The sequence below is a fragment of the Amblyomma maculatum genome, chromosome 1, assembly GCF_055883805.1.
Source record: "Amblyomma maculatum isolate TAMU_Amacu chromosome 1, ASM5588380v1, whole genome shotgun sequence".
NCBI classification, from domain to species: domain Eukaryota; kingdom Metazoa; phylum Arthropoda; class Arachnida; order Ixodida; family Ixodidae; genus Amblyomma; species Amblyomma maculatum.
In genome coordinates this window covers 148,617,706-148,634,664 of record NC_139344.1, presented here as the reverse complement: position 1 = coordinate 148,634,664, position 16,959 = coordinate 148,617,706, and the positions used below count along the sequence as shown (strand labels likewise).

General features: G+C 48.2%; 1 protein-coding gene and 2 non-coding genes across 3 annotated transcripts; all 3 read right to left on the bottom strand.

The window, feature by feature from the left end:
• Positions 1-156: 156 nt before the first annotated feature.
• TRNAQ-CUG (transfer RNA glutamine (anticodon CUG)) lies at positions 157-228 on the bottom strand. Its single transcript has one exon. It is a non-coding gene; the product is annotated as a tRNA-Gln (tRNA).
• A 10,187-nt stretch (positions 229-10,415) lies between these two features.
• On the bottom strand, positions 10,416-11,657 carry LOC146204456 (uncharacterized). Its single transcript, XM_084604708.1, has one exon. The coding sequence runs from the start codon at positions 11,637-11,639 to the stop codon at positions 10,416-10,418; it is 1,224 nt and encodes a 407-aa protein (XP_084460834.1). The 5' UTR covers positions 11,640-11,657.
• A 546-nt stretch (positions 11,658-12,203) lies between these two features.
• On the bottom strand, positions 12,204-12,275 carry TRNAQ-CUG (transfer RNA glutamine (anticodon CUG)). Its single transcript has one exon. It is a non-coding gene; the product is annotated as a tRNA-Gln (tRNA).
• Between the last annotated feature and the right edge of the window lie 4,684 nt (positions 12,276-16,959).

The window sequence follows — 16,959 nt, the reverse complement described above, 5'->3', positions numbered from 1 at the left end:
AACACCGCTCCAACGGAGCACGATAGCACGTCCGTCACGCCCGGTGGCCGGAAATGTAATCCACTAGATCACACCGGAACGTGGCAGAGGATTACAAGCGAGAGCACAAGAGAATTCAGATGCGTAACATAGCCAGAAAAAAAAAAAAAGAGGCGCAGGTCTCACCGAGATTTGAACTCGGATCGCTGGATTCAGAGTCCAGAGTGCTAACCATTACACCATGAGACCGCCATCTTTCCGACGCCGGGAATCGAACCCGGGCCTACTGGGTGAGAGCCAGGTATCCTAGCCACTAGACCACGCTTTTTTTTTTCTTTTCTTTTTTTTATTGCCGGGCTCCGACAACCAATACAGTACATCACGATACACTATATACAAACACAGGCAAGACGTGGAACAAAAAGAAAACGCTGTCAGTTTTGTACTGACATTGTCACTTAAAATTCCCTTAGGCCTGCCAAGGCTGGAAGCCTTGGCAGCCACTGCGGCACACACTCAAGTGTCTTCTGCACCTCAACGAAGCGGCAAATGCTCTCCCGAAAATACAACCGTGCAGGCCTCGCATCAGGATCACATTTGAAGCCGGCCATGCGGGAGCGCCATACAGAGTGGAGGCCAGCCAACATTACGAGATCGAAAGGAAAACCATCTTCGTTATGTTACGACCGTGCATCCGCATTTGCGCGCTCTATTGTTCGCCTGTGGGCATGAATAAGTGCTGTGGATATGTGGTGATGGTCCAATGGCTCTAAGTGAGCCTGTTTCCAGGAATCCTGTTTTGTAAGCCTGTTTTGCTTTGTGGACACCTTGCAAATGCCAAATTGACCCTGTCAAGAGAACGTCTGGAAAAACACAAAGAAACGTCCCCCTGCGGGAAATGCAGGAAGTGCTTTCTTTCTTTTGTTCACCCTTCCAGTCGAGAAGCCCTATCGTCCAGTGAGGAATGCCTACTGTACAAAGGAGACGACAGAGTGACAAGTCCGCTGACTTGCAGGACAAGAAAGGAGCATGACGCATACGGCCATTAAATGATTTCCTGGGAATGCAGGAAAGATTTGCAATTGTCGAAAACGGACAATGCTGGGAGCGTATGCGGCGCCCACGTGCACTTGGGTTTCTGAGAAGTAAATCCACTTGCCGGAACCAGCTGCCTATCGATTCTTGGCTGAAGAATAGAAATGTACCTCCTCGCCGTTCCCAAGCTTTTCCCGCCAACAAGTGACCAGGCTCAACGAAACAATGCCGGGCCAGTCAGTGCTTCAGACCATCAGTGCAGTGATGTGTTCGATTGGATGCCGATATCTGAGGGGCGTGCCCTGGATTTGGTTGGTCAGCATCTTCAGAGAGGGGCTGGACATAGGGGGTTTTAAGGACGCTGCAGAGCACGAAATGTCGCTCTGGGCCCTGGGTAAACGGCTCATCCAGTCGCTTCTCGCTATGAACTCTTAACGCTTGCCATATTGCTGATGTACCCTTCTTTTTCGTGTAAATAATCTTGTAAATAAGTTTTCTCAAAGTGCCATTAAACCTGCTTGTATATATTTTACCAACTTCGAAGATTCAGTCCTTCTTCAACCCCGAGTCTCTGCACGCTACCAAGTGAAGGCCGGGTTGACGTAGCCCCAGCGTCACGACAACTGGTGACCAGCGGTGGGGTCTGAATCTACAAGCCACAACATCTGATGACTGGAGGTGGGATCTGGATCTACAAGCTACAACATCTGGTGATTCGAGGTGGATCAGAATCTACAAGCCACAACATCTGGTGATCGGAGGTGGCATCTCAAGCAACAAGCAGGAGCAACAATCGGCCAACAAGAGAGCAGCTCGGAACATCGATCGCATGCGTGGGTGAGTGCTTGGCTTTTCTTCTGATGTGGACCAGGTTCTAGAACAGGGTTAGATTTTAGAACTGGTAAAAAGTGTTGAAACGCCTTTAGGTTTGGTAGTTTGCACTGTTGTTTTGGAAGTAGCCGACACTCGGAGCGATCATGGACCTACAAAAGCTGCAGAAACCGGAACTGTTGCAATTGTGTGAGGAATTGGGAATTGATACAAATGGTTTGGCACGAAAACCTTTGATTATAAAGGCAATCACAGATTTGGGAGCTGATGATGAGGAGCTCAGTGAAGCATGGAACCTCATCGCCCAAAAAAAGGAGGAGCAGCTCAGACAGCAGAAAGAGCGGGAAAAAGAGGAAAAGAGGCGTGAGCGTGAACTTGAGAGGGAAAAAGAGGAAAGGGAGCGCGAACGTCAGAGGGAAAAAGAGGAAAGGGAGCGCGAACGTCAGAGGGAAAAAGAGGAAAGGGAGCGTGAACTTGAGAGGGAAAAAGAGAAAAGGGAGCACGAACGTGAGAAGCTTGAAAGAGAAGCAAAAAAGCTGGACCAAGAAATTGAGCTCCGGAAATTAGAACTAGAGTTGAGCAAGAGGTCGGGCGATTGTCCCCAGCTAGCGGTACCTCGTCTCAACAAGGAGGCAGATTTCAAGATGTCAAAGTACATGCAGCCATATGTGATATCAGGGGATATCGATCTGTATCTGGCTAACTTTGAGCGAACCTGCGAAAAACTGTCCTTCCAGCGAGACACTTGGTCTCAGAGATTATTGACGGTTCTGCCCTGCGAGGCAGCGGAGGTTGTCGCGCGGCTAAGCAAGGAGGACGCGGACAACTACGAGAAGGTCAAAGCTTGCCTTCTGAGAAAGTATAGGCTTAGCGCCGAGGCGTTCAGACAACGTTTTCGGAACGCTACTAAGTCCAGGGACGAGAGTTACCCTGAATTCCTGTACAATTTAAGAGTTAATTTGGGCGAGTGGCTAAAGAGCACTGATTGCTACAGGGACGCTGTAGTCGAGCGAATTCTTTTGGAGCAGTTTTATAACTGCCTCCCAGAAAAAGAAAGAAATTGGTTACAGGACCGAGGCGAAATTAAGTCGGCAACTGAAGCTGCCGAACTTATTGAGGAGTATGCTTCGCGCCGACAATTCAGCAACCCAGCAGTGGATAGGCCCCGCAATCCGAAGTTCAGTGTAAATAACCGTCAAAAAAAGGCACTTTGCTAGATTTGCAAACGAAGAAAGGAAGGCTTCTTCGGGCAAACGCCCTAGAAAGGACGGCAGTGAGAAAAGTGGGGAAGTGACCAACGCGCAGAACACAAAGAATAAGCTTGGGGCTAGGAAGCCGCTCACATGCTTTAGGTGTAATGAGCAGGGTCACATTGCCGTCAACTGCCGGAAAGAAAAGATTGCTTTCTCGTATGTCAGTGACTGCGATGAAAATATGCAGCTTTTGGAACCCTACCTGCATGACCTAGTAGTCAACGGGAAGCCTTGCAAGGTACTGCGCGATTCGGCCGCAACGATGGATGTTGTCCATCCGGCGTATGTGTCGCCTGCCGACTATACAGGACAGTGTGCATGGATCCGCCAGGTAGTTGAGGAACAGAGTGTGTGCTTGCCGATCGCGAACGTGGTCATCGAGGGCCCTTTCGGCGAATTAACAACCGAGGCTGCCGTTTCAGGAAAGCTTCCTAAGTGCTATCCGTATTTGTTTTCCAACAAATCGGACATGCTACTGCGAAAGAGGGGCATCCTTTTCGGAGACCGAGTTGTGCAAGCCTTAACACGTTCAAAGGCACGAGAACTAGCTACACTGCTCATACCAGAAAATTCCACAGTGGAGGAAACGGCAGTTAAAACAGTGGTCGATGCGGAAAATAGCGGGTCAGAAAACTTTGAGAGCGAGGCATCTCAGATAAGTCAACTAGAAAGTGAGCTTGATAAGACACGGAATGAGGACGTTCTAGAGAGTAACCTCTTGCCGCCGGTGTCTAGTAATCTCACGAGACTTCTAAGTGGAAACCGAGAGGACTTAGCTATGGAGCAAGCCAATGATCCCAAGAATAAGCTCGAAGTACAGTGGGAAGGACCTGCTAAAGTCGTTGCAGAGCTTTCTAACACTAACTACGCAGTGAAAATTCCCGGTAGGCGTAAAGAAGTGCGCATTTATCATTGTAATCTTATGAAGCCTTATGTGCAGAGGGAAGCCGTGGTAAATCTAACGTTAAACCTTCCCGAGGAGATGGGGGACAACTTGATTTGCCTCAGCGGAAAAGGAAGCAACGCTCAGGAGCTTCTCAAAAAGACGGAGCAGAGAGGAGAACTAAAGAAATCCCAGCTGTCCGATCTGGGCGAGATAATAACAGAGTTTGAGGCCTGCTTCGTGGACAGGCCAGGCAGAACTGATTTGACTGAGCACGATATTGAGCTGACTTCAGACGTGCCAGTGCGATCAAGGTGCTACCGATTTTCTCCAAGGCAAAGAGAAATTCTGGATAGGGAAGTAACTCGCATGCTGGAATTGGGAGTAATAAAACCCTCGGAAAGCGATTATGCTTCGCCTATGATCTTAGTAGAAGCTCCAGGTAAAGACCCTAGGCCTGTGGTAGACTACCGAAAGCTAAATTCTCTCACCAGGGATCAAGTGTATCCCATTCCGAATATTGAGGAGAGAGTAGAACAGGTCAGTAGAGCGGCATATGTGACTACGCTGGACCTTACTCGAGGATACTGGCAAGTACCGCTCACTGAACGCGCCAGTAGATACGCGGCTTTCGTCACTCCGACGGGCAGCTACCAGCCAACAATGATGAGTTTCGGGCTCAAAAATGCTCCATTTTGTTTTTCCCGACTCATGGATAGGGTTTTAAAGGGGTGTGAAACATTCGCGGTGCCTTATTTAGATGACATTGCGGTTTTTTCCGACTCATGGGCGGACCATATGGTACATCTAAGAGCTGTACTGAGCCTTTTGCGTCAAGCTGGACTAACCGTAAAGGCCGAGAAATGTTGCCTGGCAAGGGCGACCGTGGACTACTTGGGTCACAATGTAGGTCAAGGTTTCAGGAAACCCAGCGAGATTAAGATTTCTGCGGTAGCAGACTACCCGCGGCCGAGCACGAAGACGGAAATTCGGGCATTCTTGGGTCTGACGGGATACTACAATCACTACATCCCTAACTATTCAGCTTTGGCTAGCCCTCTGACCGACGCTCTCCGCAAGACAGAACCGACAAATGTAGTCTGGGACGAACAAAAGGAAGCCTCCTTCGTAAACCTGAAGGCTGTGCTGATTAGTCGTCCGGTATTGCGAGCTCCAGACAATACCCGAGAATTCACGGTCCAGTGTGATGCCAGTGATCGAGGGTTAGGTGCTGTTCTCTGCCAGAGAGATGACGACGGTAATGAGCACCCCGTGCTCTACCTGAGCAGAAAACTGAGTTCTAGAGAGAGGGCTTATTGCGCGTCAGAGAAAGAGTGCGCTTGCATTGTATGGGCCATTCAAAAATTGCAGTGCTATCTTGGAGGGGCCAAATTCACCGTAGAGACGGACCATTGTCCCCTGGCTTGGCTGCAAACTGCGACATCGAAGAACAGTCGCCTTCTTAGGTGGAGCTTGATTTTACAGCAGTACAATTTTGAAAATAAGATACAAAAAGGGGAAGTTAAATGCGAATGCGGACGCGCTTAGCCGCTCTTTCTAAGCGGTCCGAGATGTTCCTCACCATGTATCCAAATTGATAATCAGGTTTTTTTTTTTTTCGTGCGCTTGTATATGTGTGGCTATGTAAAGCAGCACGTTAGGTTTTCTAGGCATACGTGGGTCCTGAACGTCTTGAGTGTGGGCTTTTCTCGAACAACAATGGCAGTTTTCTTTTAACCTGGTCTCTTCAGACGGGAGCCGAGTGCTTGTTTAGACATGTGGTTGAGTTTCAGACAGCTCGAGCAATTTGGCCTACAACAATCAAGACAACGCGACAAGCAACAGCGAGCTTCAAGCGTTCACGTGCAGGCCATTAAGTCGTCTCTTCATGCAGCAGCTGCGACTGCTGCCCTCCGAGACTCTTCTGGCGGGGGAGGAGGCTGTTACGACCGTGCATCCGCATTTGCGCGCTCTATTGTTCGCCTGTGGGCATGAATAAGTGCTGTGGATATGTGGTGATGGTCCAATGGCTCTAAGTGAGCCTGTTTCCAGGAATCCTGTTTTGTAAGCCTGTTTTGCTTTGTGGACACCCTGCAAATGCCAAATTGACCTTTTAAGAGAACGTCTGGAAAAACACAAAGAAACGTCCCCCTGCGGGAAATGCAGGAAGTGCTTTCTTTCTTTTGTTCACCCTTCCAGTCGAGAAGCCCTATCGTCCAGTGAGGAATGCCTACTGTACAAAGGAGACGACAGAGTGACAAGTCCGCTGACGTGCAGGGCAAGAAAGGAGCATGACGCATACGGCCATTAAATGATTTCCCGGGAATGCAGGAAAGATTTGCAATTGTCGAAAACGGACAATGCTGGGAGCGTATGCGGCGCCCACGTGCACTTGGGTTTCTGAGAAGTAAATCCACTTGCCGGAACCAGCTGCCTATCGATTCTTGGCTGAAGAATAGAAATGTACCTCCTCGCCGTTCCCAAGCTTTTCCCGCCAACAAGTGACCAGGCTCAACGAAACAATGCCGGGCCAGTCAGTGCTTCAGACCATCAGTGCAGTGATGTGTTCGATTGGATGCCGATATCTGAGGGGCGTGCCCTGGATTTGGTTGGTCAGCATCTTCAGAGAGGGGCTGGACATAGGGGGTTTTAAGGACGCTGCAGAGCACGAAATGTCGCTCAGGCCCTGGGTAAACGGCTCATCCAGTCGCTTCTCGCTATGAACTCTTAACGCTTGCCATATTGCTGATGTACCCTTCTTTTTCGTGTAAATAATCTTGTAAATAAGTTTTCTCAAAGTGCCATTAAACCTGCTTGTATATATTTTACCAACTTCGAAGATTCAGTCCTTCTTCAACCCCGAGTCTCTGCACGCTACCAAGTGAAGGCCGGGTCGACGTAGCCCCAGCGTCACGACAGTTATCTATCGCCAAATATCTGATCCCGTGTGGATCTAGAGGGAAATCCTTTTTCACTGTTCTCTGCAGAACATCCCAGAAATACACTCATTCCCAGCAGTGAAGAAAAACATGATCTATAGTTTCGGGTATCTTGCAGATTAGACAGTTAGTTCCCCATGGCAAGGAAAAACCTCGTTGTTCAAGGAATGTTTTGACTGGAAGTGTTTCAGTATGAAGTTTAAAAAAAAGGACTTCATGCCTGGTGTCACCTGCATTTTCTTCACCCGTTTTAACACATTCTGGCCCGGCGCTCTACTGTGCATAGCTCTGTACATCGGTACAGGAAGTATGCTGTCGCACACATCTTTGTACAGTGTTTTCCTTTTCACCGCAGACAAATAATCGTTGGAAAATCGTACTGTCAAGAAACATACGCTCATCACCACCTCCTTGAAAAAGCCCTTAATTGGCCCTGGCATTTCATTCGTGCCGATCACAAAGTTTGGCAACGCCCGTCTTAATCTCATTTGGCACACCGTTCGTAAGAAAGAGTCTTTTGTGTCCCGGAAAAACGGAAACCTGTTAATAAGCTGTCGCACAAAGAGGTGCGCCAGACCAAGACCGCCGTCCTCCACCTTTCTGAACAAATTTGTTCGGCTGCACCTTTTCCACTGCGATGCCCAAATAAAGGCGGCAAACACTCTGTGCAGCTTTTGCACATTTAGCCGCGAGCAATGCAAAACCTGCATTAGATACCATAATTTGCTTATAAAAAAAAAAAGATTACACACAGTTGCCTTGGCAAAAAACGAGAGAGGAACCCCCTTCCATCTGTCTGCTTTCTCACGTATTTCATGCGCCTGGCTTCTCCAGAGGCCATCATTGCTTTCGTAGAATTGCAGAGGGACACCCAGGTACTTCACTGGGGTCTTCACCCACGTTACGCCTGCAAACGTGTCTGGGGTTTACGCCCATTCTCCATGCCAAAATCCCAGGCATTTTTCCCAATTGATCAAACTCCCTGTGATGTCCCGAAAACATTTTACCTCTTCGACCACTGATATAATACTTTCTCTATCAATACAACACACTGCGACGTCGTCGGCATATGCTAAGAGCTTCACTTCGGCAGCTTGGAGTCGAAAACCATGAACAGAATCATTTTTAATAGGTTGGTTTGTTGGTTTGTTTGTGGGGTTTAACGTCCCAAAGCAACTCAGGCTATGAGAGACGCCATAGTGGAGGACTCCGGAAATTTCGACCATTTGGGGTTCTTTAACGTGCGCTGACATCGCACAGCACACGGACGCCTTGCTTTTCGCCTCCACCGAAAAGCTGCCGCCGAGGCCGGGATTCGATCCCGCGTCCTTGGGAACAGTAGTCGAGCGTCGTAACCACTGCGCCACCCCGGCGGGGCATTTTTTTTCTTTTTTTTTAATAATAGTCAAGCATAGTGATTCGATGTACAAACAAAATAAAAGGGGGCTGATGGGGCAGCCTTGGCGTACCGCACGCTGCATGGCAATGGGGGCCCCCAGTGACTTGTTTACAATAAGCCGCGTTGAGCAACTCCTGTACGCCATGACCACACCCTCTCTTATAACCGAACCGACATTAATGTGGTCAAGAATGGCGAACAGGATAACATGTGATACACAGTCAAAGGCCTTCTCTAGGTCGAGCTGCAAAACCGCGACGCCAGATTGCATGACATCACAGCACTCAAGCACGCACCGCATCTTGTGTATGTTGCTTACTGTAGACCTTCCCTTGATTCCACATGTCTGGTGGCACCCTACTATGTCCTTAATCACTGTCTGGAGCCTAGCTGCTAAGACTTTCATGAATATTTTATAGTCAACATTGGTTAAAGCGATGGGCCTGTAACTCGTTACAAGGCGAAGTCTTTCTGTATCGTCAGTTTTTGGTATGAGAACAGTATGTGATGTACTATATGACGGTGGTAATTCTTTCAGTTGGTATGCCTCATTGAATACAGCTGTAAGCACTGCAGACAACTTATCTTTGAAAAACTTGTAGAACGCGGCACTCAAGCCATCGGGCCCAGGCGACTTTCCGTCGTTCAAGTTTTCAATTGCTCGGCACACTTCTCTTTCGGTTATTGGCCGCTCCAAAACTTCTTTTACCTCGTTGGCCAGTCGCGGCATCTGACCCAGAAACATCTTTTTGAAACCGTCCAAGTCAGCTTCATGAAACGCGAATAACGCCTGATAATGCTCAAAGAACTCTCGCCCAATGCCGTCGTTATCTGACACCACAACGCCGTTCCGCTCTATCTCGCATACGTGGTTTCGTTGGCCGTTCGTTTTTTCCAAACCTAAAGCCAGCTTCGTAGGTACTTCGCCCGCTTTTAGTGCATTTGTTCTAGCTCGCACCAGCGCGCCCCGATAACGCTCCTCTTCGATCAGCTGTAATTGCTGTTTTATAATCCTCACGTCATCTTTGAAAACGCCTGGCTTTTTGCATTCCTCTGTTATTAACATCTTTAGTGTTTTCTGCAGTTCGTTTTCTTTAATTTTTTCGTGAAATCGAATCGAACTGGCCCTATCAATCGCTGTGATTTTGATTTGCTCTTTGCATAGTTCCCACTGTTGTCCCACCTTACAGTAATCGTTCATATTTATTCTGTTGGTTTCTTCTGTCACTTTTGCTACAAAATATTCGTCGTCGAGAAGCTTAACGTTCATTTTCCACATATCCCAAGCAAACTTCCTAACTTCTTTCTTTGTTCCTATTACGCACTTAACCAGACAGTGGTCAGTAAAACACAGCGGTAGCACGGTGTAAGTGCGGCATTTTGAGATCAAGTCGAGTGCTACATAAACCCCGGTCTAGGCGTGCGTGGCTTGTCCCCTGGAAATGAGTGTACTTCACTGCCTGTCCACTCTCTAGGACTTCGGCCACGTCGATTAATTCGGCTGCGGTAACAATATCGGCTAATAAATCTGTGCTCTTATCTCGGAAAGCTGTGCCGCTGGTTTTGTCTGTAGAATTCAGTACACAGTTATAGTCCCCCAAAATAATGAGGCATTTTTCAGGGTCCACATATTGCTGAACCATAGCGAAAAAATTATATCTCTCATCCACTGCATTTGGTGCGTATATGCAAATAACCCGATATTCTCTTTGGCAATAACTAAAATCACAAATAACGAGTCTTCCAGAGGACCCTGATGTGATGCTCTGCACAGTAAGACCCGGTAACTTTTTGACAAAGAGTACGCATCCTGCCGACAACCCAACAGCGTGGCTAACCACAGCGTAGTACCTTGAGGTAAAACGCAGCACCATGCTCCCAGTCCCCTCTTCTCCCTCGACTTTTGTCTCCTGAACAGCTAGTACGTCAATGTCATTATCTGTTATCAGCCGATATAATTGACTTTGTTTTCTTTTGCTCGCTAGTCCTCTGACATTCAACGTGGCTACACTTAGAGACGGTTCAGGTGCCATTGTTGCTCTAATTATGAGGTAGGCCCAGGAGCATGGTGCTTACCTTTAACGTCTAGCAAGCCGCTAGACGCCTCCGGAGCCGCCCGGCTGGCCGGTCTCGCTTTTCGGCGGGGGTGGCTTGTCGACAGGTTTTCGTTCCGCTGCGATGTTAGGTCGCGGCTTGAAGGACGACCGCCGTCCCTGCACCGCTTTCACAGGCGGCTCGTCAACACTGCTTGTATACGGCATGTCGTCGAGATCGCCGGCTGCGTCGTGGGGGCGTTTAGTTGCAGTTCCGGCACCCACTAAACTTACATTGCCATTGCCTGGGGGCTCCTGACCCTTCACTGCTGCTGGCTGCTGCGCTTGACTGGATCCATCTTCGTTGATGTCCGACGCTGCCGATGATGGGTTTTCCACCATTTCACCTGCCCTGTCCGTGCTTTTATCCTGGGCTCCTTCGCTAAGGAGAGGCATTTCTGCTCCCGAAGCAGTCGCTATCTCACCAGTCCCCTCCGCAGCGTCCTCCGCCTCAACCTCGTCCATGAGGTGCTCGGTGTCATCACTCGCCTCCGTTCTCGTTGCCGCGGCGTAGGTACGGACGCACTGCGAGTCCTCATGCCCAAATCGCCTGCAGATCGAGCAACGCGGCACCTTGCACTCTCTTCTCACGTGGCCCGAGCCATGGCATCGCAGGCACTGCATCGGGCGACCAGGTGCGACAACTAGTGCCAGTTCACCACCGACCCGTAACTGGTGCGGCAGGTCTTCTATTTTCATGCCGTTCTTCAGCTTCAAAAGCACTGACCTTGTTGTGGAGCCCTTGTCACTCACACCCTGCACTCGCCAGCGCTCTCGTCTGACATCCATTACAGTCCCAAAGGCCGCGAGTGCGGACCGGACGTCCTCGTCCGCCACTCCATGCAATAGCCAGTGAAGCTTCAGCTTCACCTGCTGTTCCTGCGGGTCGATGATAACACAGCGTCGCCTCTTCACCATTAGCTCCTTCACACCAAGCAGCCGTTTTGTAGCCTCGGCACCTTTAAGGGTGACTGCCCAAACGTGGTTAACCTGGTAGGCTCCCAGGGCCACCACATCCGGCAGTAAGCCTGTAGGCAAGAGCGCATCTCGTAAATCTTCAACCCTGTAGGGCCTTGCTCGCACGTCGCCGTGCAAAAACACGGTGTTCTGAACGATGCGTCCGGTTGACAGCTGAGGCAGAATAAGCTGATAATCGCTGTCTTCGCTATCTGAGATCCTGTTTCCGCGGCCGGTAAAAGCCGCAATCGCCGCTCCGTCGGAGCACATGATTCCGCGTCCGTACACGGTGGTGGCCGGAAGTAGGACTAGACCACGCTTTTTTTTTTCTTTATTTCCGAGGTATACATGAACAACAAATTGTCACACTTAATAAAACACTTCAGCTGCCCTTGAGCTGACGCGTGTGAGGTTAAAATTTCTTCAATTTTACCAGGTCATCCAGAACTTCTGCCCACTGTGGTGGGTCGGGGAGCGCGCAGATACATTCCCGTAGATAAACAGCACTTTCAACAAAATTTTCACGTACACTGCGAATGTTAATATCTTCGTGCCTTACTTGCATCCGTGTTTTCCACAAGCTGTGGAGGCCCAGAAGCATTATTAAATCATAGGGTACGTCTTCGTTCTCCACCGGTAAAAACCGGATGCCATAAGGGTTTAGTGGTAGCTCTTTTTTAATTGTTCTTTGTAGCACGTCCCAATGAAATACTGCATCCCAGCAGTCTAAGAATTGGCCACTAAACCACGCCGGAACGTGGCAGAGGACTGCAAGCGAGAGCACAAGAGAATGCAGACGCGTAACATAGCCAGAAAAAAAAAAAAAAGAGGCGCAGGTCTCACCGAGATTTGAACTCGGATCGCTGGATTCAGAGTCCAGAGTGCTAACCATTACACCATGAGACCGCCATCTTTCCGACGCCGGGAATCGAACCCGGGCCTCCTGGGTGAGAGCCAGGTATCCTAGCCACTAGATTTTTTTTTCTTTATTGCCGCGAAACACAAAACAAAAACACACATGATAAAAAACGTCAACTACACTTGAGCTAACGCGTACGTGGCTAAAATCTTTTCAAGTGCACTAACTCATCAAAGAGACAATGCCATTGTGGCGGATCCTGCTGCCTCCTGAAAGTTTCGCGTATATAAACAGCACTTTCAATAAAGTTTTCACGCGCAGATCGTGTATCTATATCTGCATGACGCACCTGCATTCGTGTTTTCCACAAACTATGGAGGCCAAGAAGCATAATTAAATCATAAGGTGCATCATCGTTCTGCACTGGTAGGAATCTTATACCGTAAGGAGTTAATGGAACCTCCTTTTTAATTGTCCTTTGGAGGACGTCCCATAGAAAGACAGCATCCCAACACTGTAAGAAAACGTGTTCAATTGTTTCCGGTTTTTTGCACAAAAGGCAATTTGTTGTCCATGGGAAGAAGATACCTTTTTCATTCAGCCAGGTTTTAACAGGGAGCGTATTAGAGTGAAGTTTGAAAAGGAACGTTTTAGCAGATGGCCTCACGGGCATCTTCTTAACTCTTTTCAAAACGTCCTGCCCTGGGCCTCCACAGTGTAATACCCGGTAAAAAGGCACCGGTAGCATCACGTCAATGAGATCTCTATAGTTTTTTTCTAGGAACATTGTAAAGGTAATCAAAAGAAAACCGCACTTTAAGCAACTTGCACGAAAAAAACAACCTCGCGTAGGTAGCCAGTCACAGTACCAGGCACGTTTTCACATGACACAATCCGTTCAGGGAGCAGACTCTGTAATCGCACTTGCATCACAGTTCTTAGAAAGGTATCTTTTTGATCACGGAGGAATATAAATCGCGAAACCACCTGACGCAAGAACAGATGTGCAAGGCCACGCCCGCCCCTTTTAACAGAAATAAACAAATTCGTCCGGGCGGTTTTTTCCCATGTGGATGCCAAATAAAAACAGCAAAAACGCGGTGCATTTTCTGAATTGAGGTTCGTGAGACACACAACACATTCATGAGGTACCACAGCCTCGAAATAAGAAAAACATTGCAAATAGAAGCGCGCGAAAACATTGAGAGTTGCCTTCCTTGCCAGGCATCCGCTTTTTCTTTCGCTCTGGATGTTTCTTCCATCCAGTGCACGTTGGGATCTTGATAACATTCTTAAGGCACGCCTAGATATCGCGTTGGGAGAGCAGACCATCGCAGCTTACAGAAGAAATCAGGTGTCACGTCCCAATCACCGTGCCAAAACCCAGAGCTTTTCTCCCAATTGATCTTACATTCGGTTTGATCAGAAAATGTTTGGACGACACCCGTGACTTCACAGATGCTCTTTCTAGTTGCACAAAACACTGCTATGTCATCAGCATATGCTAGCATTTTCACGTGTGCTGATTGCAGCTTGAACCCTAAAATGCGATCGCTATCAATGATAGCCAAGCAAAGTGGCTCTAAATACAGTGCAAAAAGCAGGGGTGAGAGCGGGCAGCCCTGCCTTACCGATGAACGTACTGCGATCCTGTCAGTCAGTTCACCATTCAATATAATACCGGTCGTGCAGTTCGCATACGCCATTTTAACACCCTCCACTATGACGTCACCAGGGTTCAGTTCAGTTCAGTCGTTCAGTCGTGTCCGACTCTTCGTGACCCTATGGACCGTGTCACGCCACGCTTTCCGGTCTCTCACTATCTTCCTAAGATCACATAACTTCATCTGCAGTGCCTCGAGGATGCCATCTAACCATCGCGTTCGCTGCCTACCCCTACTCCAGCGACCCTCAACCTTTCCCAACATCAAATCTTTCTCCAGCGACTCCTCTCTTCTCATCAGATGACCAAAGTAGCTGAGCTTTAACTTTAGAATTTGACCCTCCAATGAGCAGTCAGGGTTTATGGTCGACAATATCGACTGATTTGATCTTCTGGCAGTCCAAGGAACTCTCAAGAGTCTTCGCCAACACCACAATTCAAACGCGTCAATTCTTCGGCGGTCAGCCTTTTTCACAGTCCAACTCTCGCATCCATACATCACAACTGGAAAGACCATAGCACGAGTTATACGGATCTTGGTTGGCAGACTAATGTCTCTGCTCTTTACTAGGCGGTCAAGGCTAACCATGGCTCTTTTTCCCAGAAGCAGGCGTCTCCTAATTTCATGGCTGCAGTCTCCTTCCGAGGTAATCTTGGAGCCCAAGAAGAGAAAATCTGTCACAGCTTCCACTTCTTGTCCATTGATGCTACAGGACTTGATAGGGCAAGACGCCATGATCTTTGTCTTTTTAATGTTCAGTTTAAGCCCAAACTTCTCACTCTCTTCTTGTACGCGCATCAGAAGTCTCTTGAGTTCCACTTCACTTTCTGCCATTAAAGTGGTATCATCCGCATATCTAAGGTTGTTGATACGTTTTCCAGCAATCTTCACTCCAGCTGAAGACTCGTCCAGACCGGCCTTCCTCATGATGCACTCTGCATATAGGTTAAATAGGCAGGGCGACAGTATGCAGCCTTGCCTCACTCCTTTCTCAATCGGAAACCAATCAGTAAGACCATGCCCAGTTCTAACTGTGGCCTCTTGTCCTTCATACAGGTTCCTGAGGAGACAGATGAGGTGAATTGGAACTCCCATCTCTTGGAGAGCTTGCCACAATCTGCTGTGATCTACGCAGTCAAACGCTTTCGCATAATCAATAAAGCAGAAGTAGATGGATTTCTGGAACTCTCTTGCTTTTTCCATGATCCAGCGAAGGTTGGCGATTTGGCCTCTAGTTCCTCTGCCCTTGCGAAACCCAGCTTGCACGTCCGGAAGCTCCCGATCCACATACTGCTGCAGCCTTCCTTGGAGGATTTTCAACATCACCTTGCTAGCATGCGAAATAAGCGCGATCGTGCGGTAGTTGGAACAATCTTTGGCACTGCCTTTCTTTGGAAAGGGGATGTAAACTGACCTCCTCCAATCCTGTGGCCACTGCAGGGTTGTCCAAATCTTCTGACATAATGTATGAAGAATGTTAACAGCGTCATGGTTGAGGATTTGAAGCAACTCAGCTGGAATGCCATCAATTCCGCTAGCTTTGTTCTTAGCAAGGCTGGCTAAGGCCCATTCAACTTCACTCTTCAGGATGCCCGGCTCGAGATCAGTAATCACAACCGTCTTATGTTGGGTTTGCACATTCGGGTCCTTCTTGTACAGTTCTTCTGTGTATTCCTGCCACCTCTTCTTTATCTCTGAGGCTTCAGTGATGTCCTTGCCTCATTTGTCCTTTATCACGCTCAGCTTAGCACAGAAGCTTTCTTTGATATCTTTAATTGTCTTATACAGAGCTCTTGTGTTCCTTAATTGGCTGTTGTCCTCAACTGCTTGGCACTGTATGTTCAGGAAGGCATTCTTATCTCTCCTTGCTATTTTCTGAAAATCCGCATTGCGAGCCTTGTATCTTTCTCTTTCCCCCATAACTTTTGCCATCCTCCTTTCCTCAGCTATTTGCTAAGCCTCTTCAGATAACCAGTTTGCTTTCTTGCATTTCTTTTGCTTTGGAACTACCTTAGTAGCAACTTCTTGTATTATATCACGGACATCAGTCCACATCTCTTCGGGCTCTCTGTGTTCTAGATCTAATTCTTGAAATCGATTCCTGACTTCCACAGCATATTCTAATGGAATTTGATCCAGATCATACCTGAAAGGCCTTCTAGTTTTCTGCGTTTTCCTCAATCGAAGCTTAATTTTGGCAACAAGAAGCTGATGATCGGTGCCACAATCGGCCCCAGGCCTTGTTCTTACTGCTTGTATAGCGCTTCTCCATCTCTGCCGGCAAAGAATATAATCGATCTGATTCCTGTACAGACCGTCCGGTGAAGTCCATGTGTACAGGCGCCTCTTGTGCTGTTGAAAATGAGTATTCGCTATGGTCAGGTTGTTTTCTTGACAAAACTTTTCTAGCCTCTGCCCAGCTTCATTTGGCTCGCCAAGACCGAACTTGCCTATAATTCCGGATATTTCTTTACTCCCACCTTAGCATTCCAGTCTCCTATGAGAAAAACGACGTCTGATGATGGGGTGCGGTCTAAAAGGCATTGTAGGTCCGCATAAAATCTCTCAACGTCAGCGTCTTCAGCAGCAGTGGTCGGTGCATAGACTTGGATAACTGTTATGTTGAAAGGGTGACCTTGGATACGAAGTGAAATCATCCGGTCGTTTTTGGGGTTGTTGTACCCTAGCACTGCTTTGCCCATTCTTCTGTTTACTATGAGAGCGACCCCATTCCTTCTCTTGGATTCGTGCCCACAGTAAAAGGCATAATGGTCGCCGGAGATAAATTCTCCCATTCCGGTCAACTTGAGCTCGCTGATAAACAAGATATCAATGTTCAATATGTCCATTTCTCGCTTGACGACATCCAGTTTACCTTGTAACATAGATCTTACATTCCATGTTGCTATGGGATATATCTCCTTGCAACATCGAACTTTCGGGTCGCTTCCCGACACATCCACAACTAAGCGTCCTTTTGGCTTTAGCCCAGCCGCTTCATTCGTCCTGGAGCTACTGGGAATCGCCCTTTGTTCATCCCCAGTAACATGTGGGACGCCTTCCAACC

Excerpts from the sequence above, each read along its gene's own strand:
- LOC146204456 (XM_084604708.1), bottom strand. The coding sequence starts at position 11,639 with ATGTGCTCCGACGGAGCGGCGATTGCGGCTTTTACCGGCCGCGGAAAC.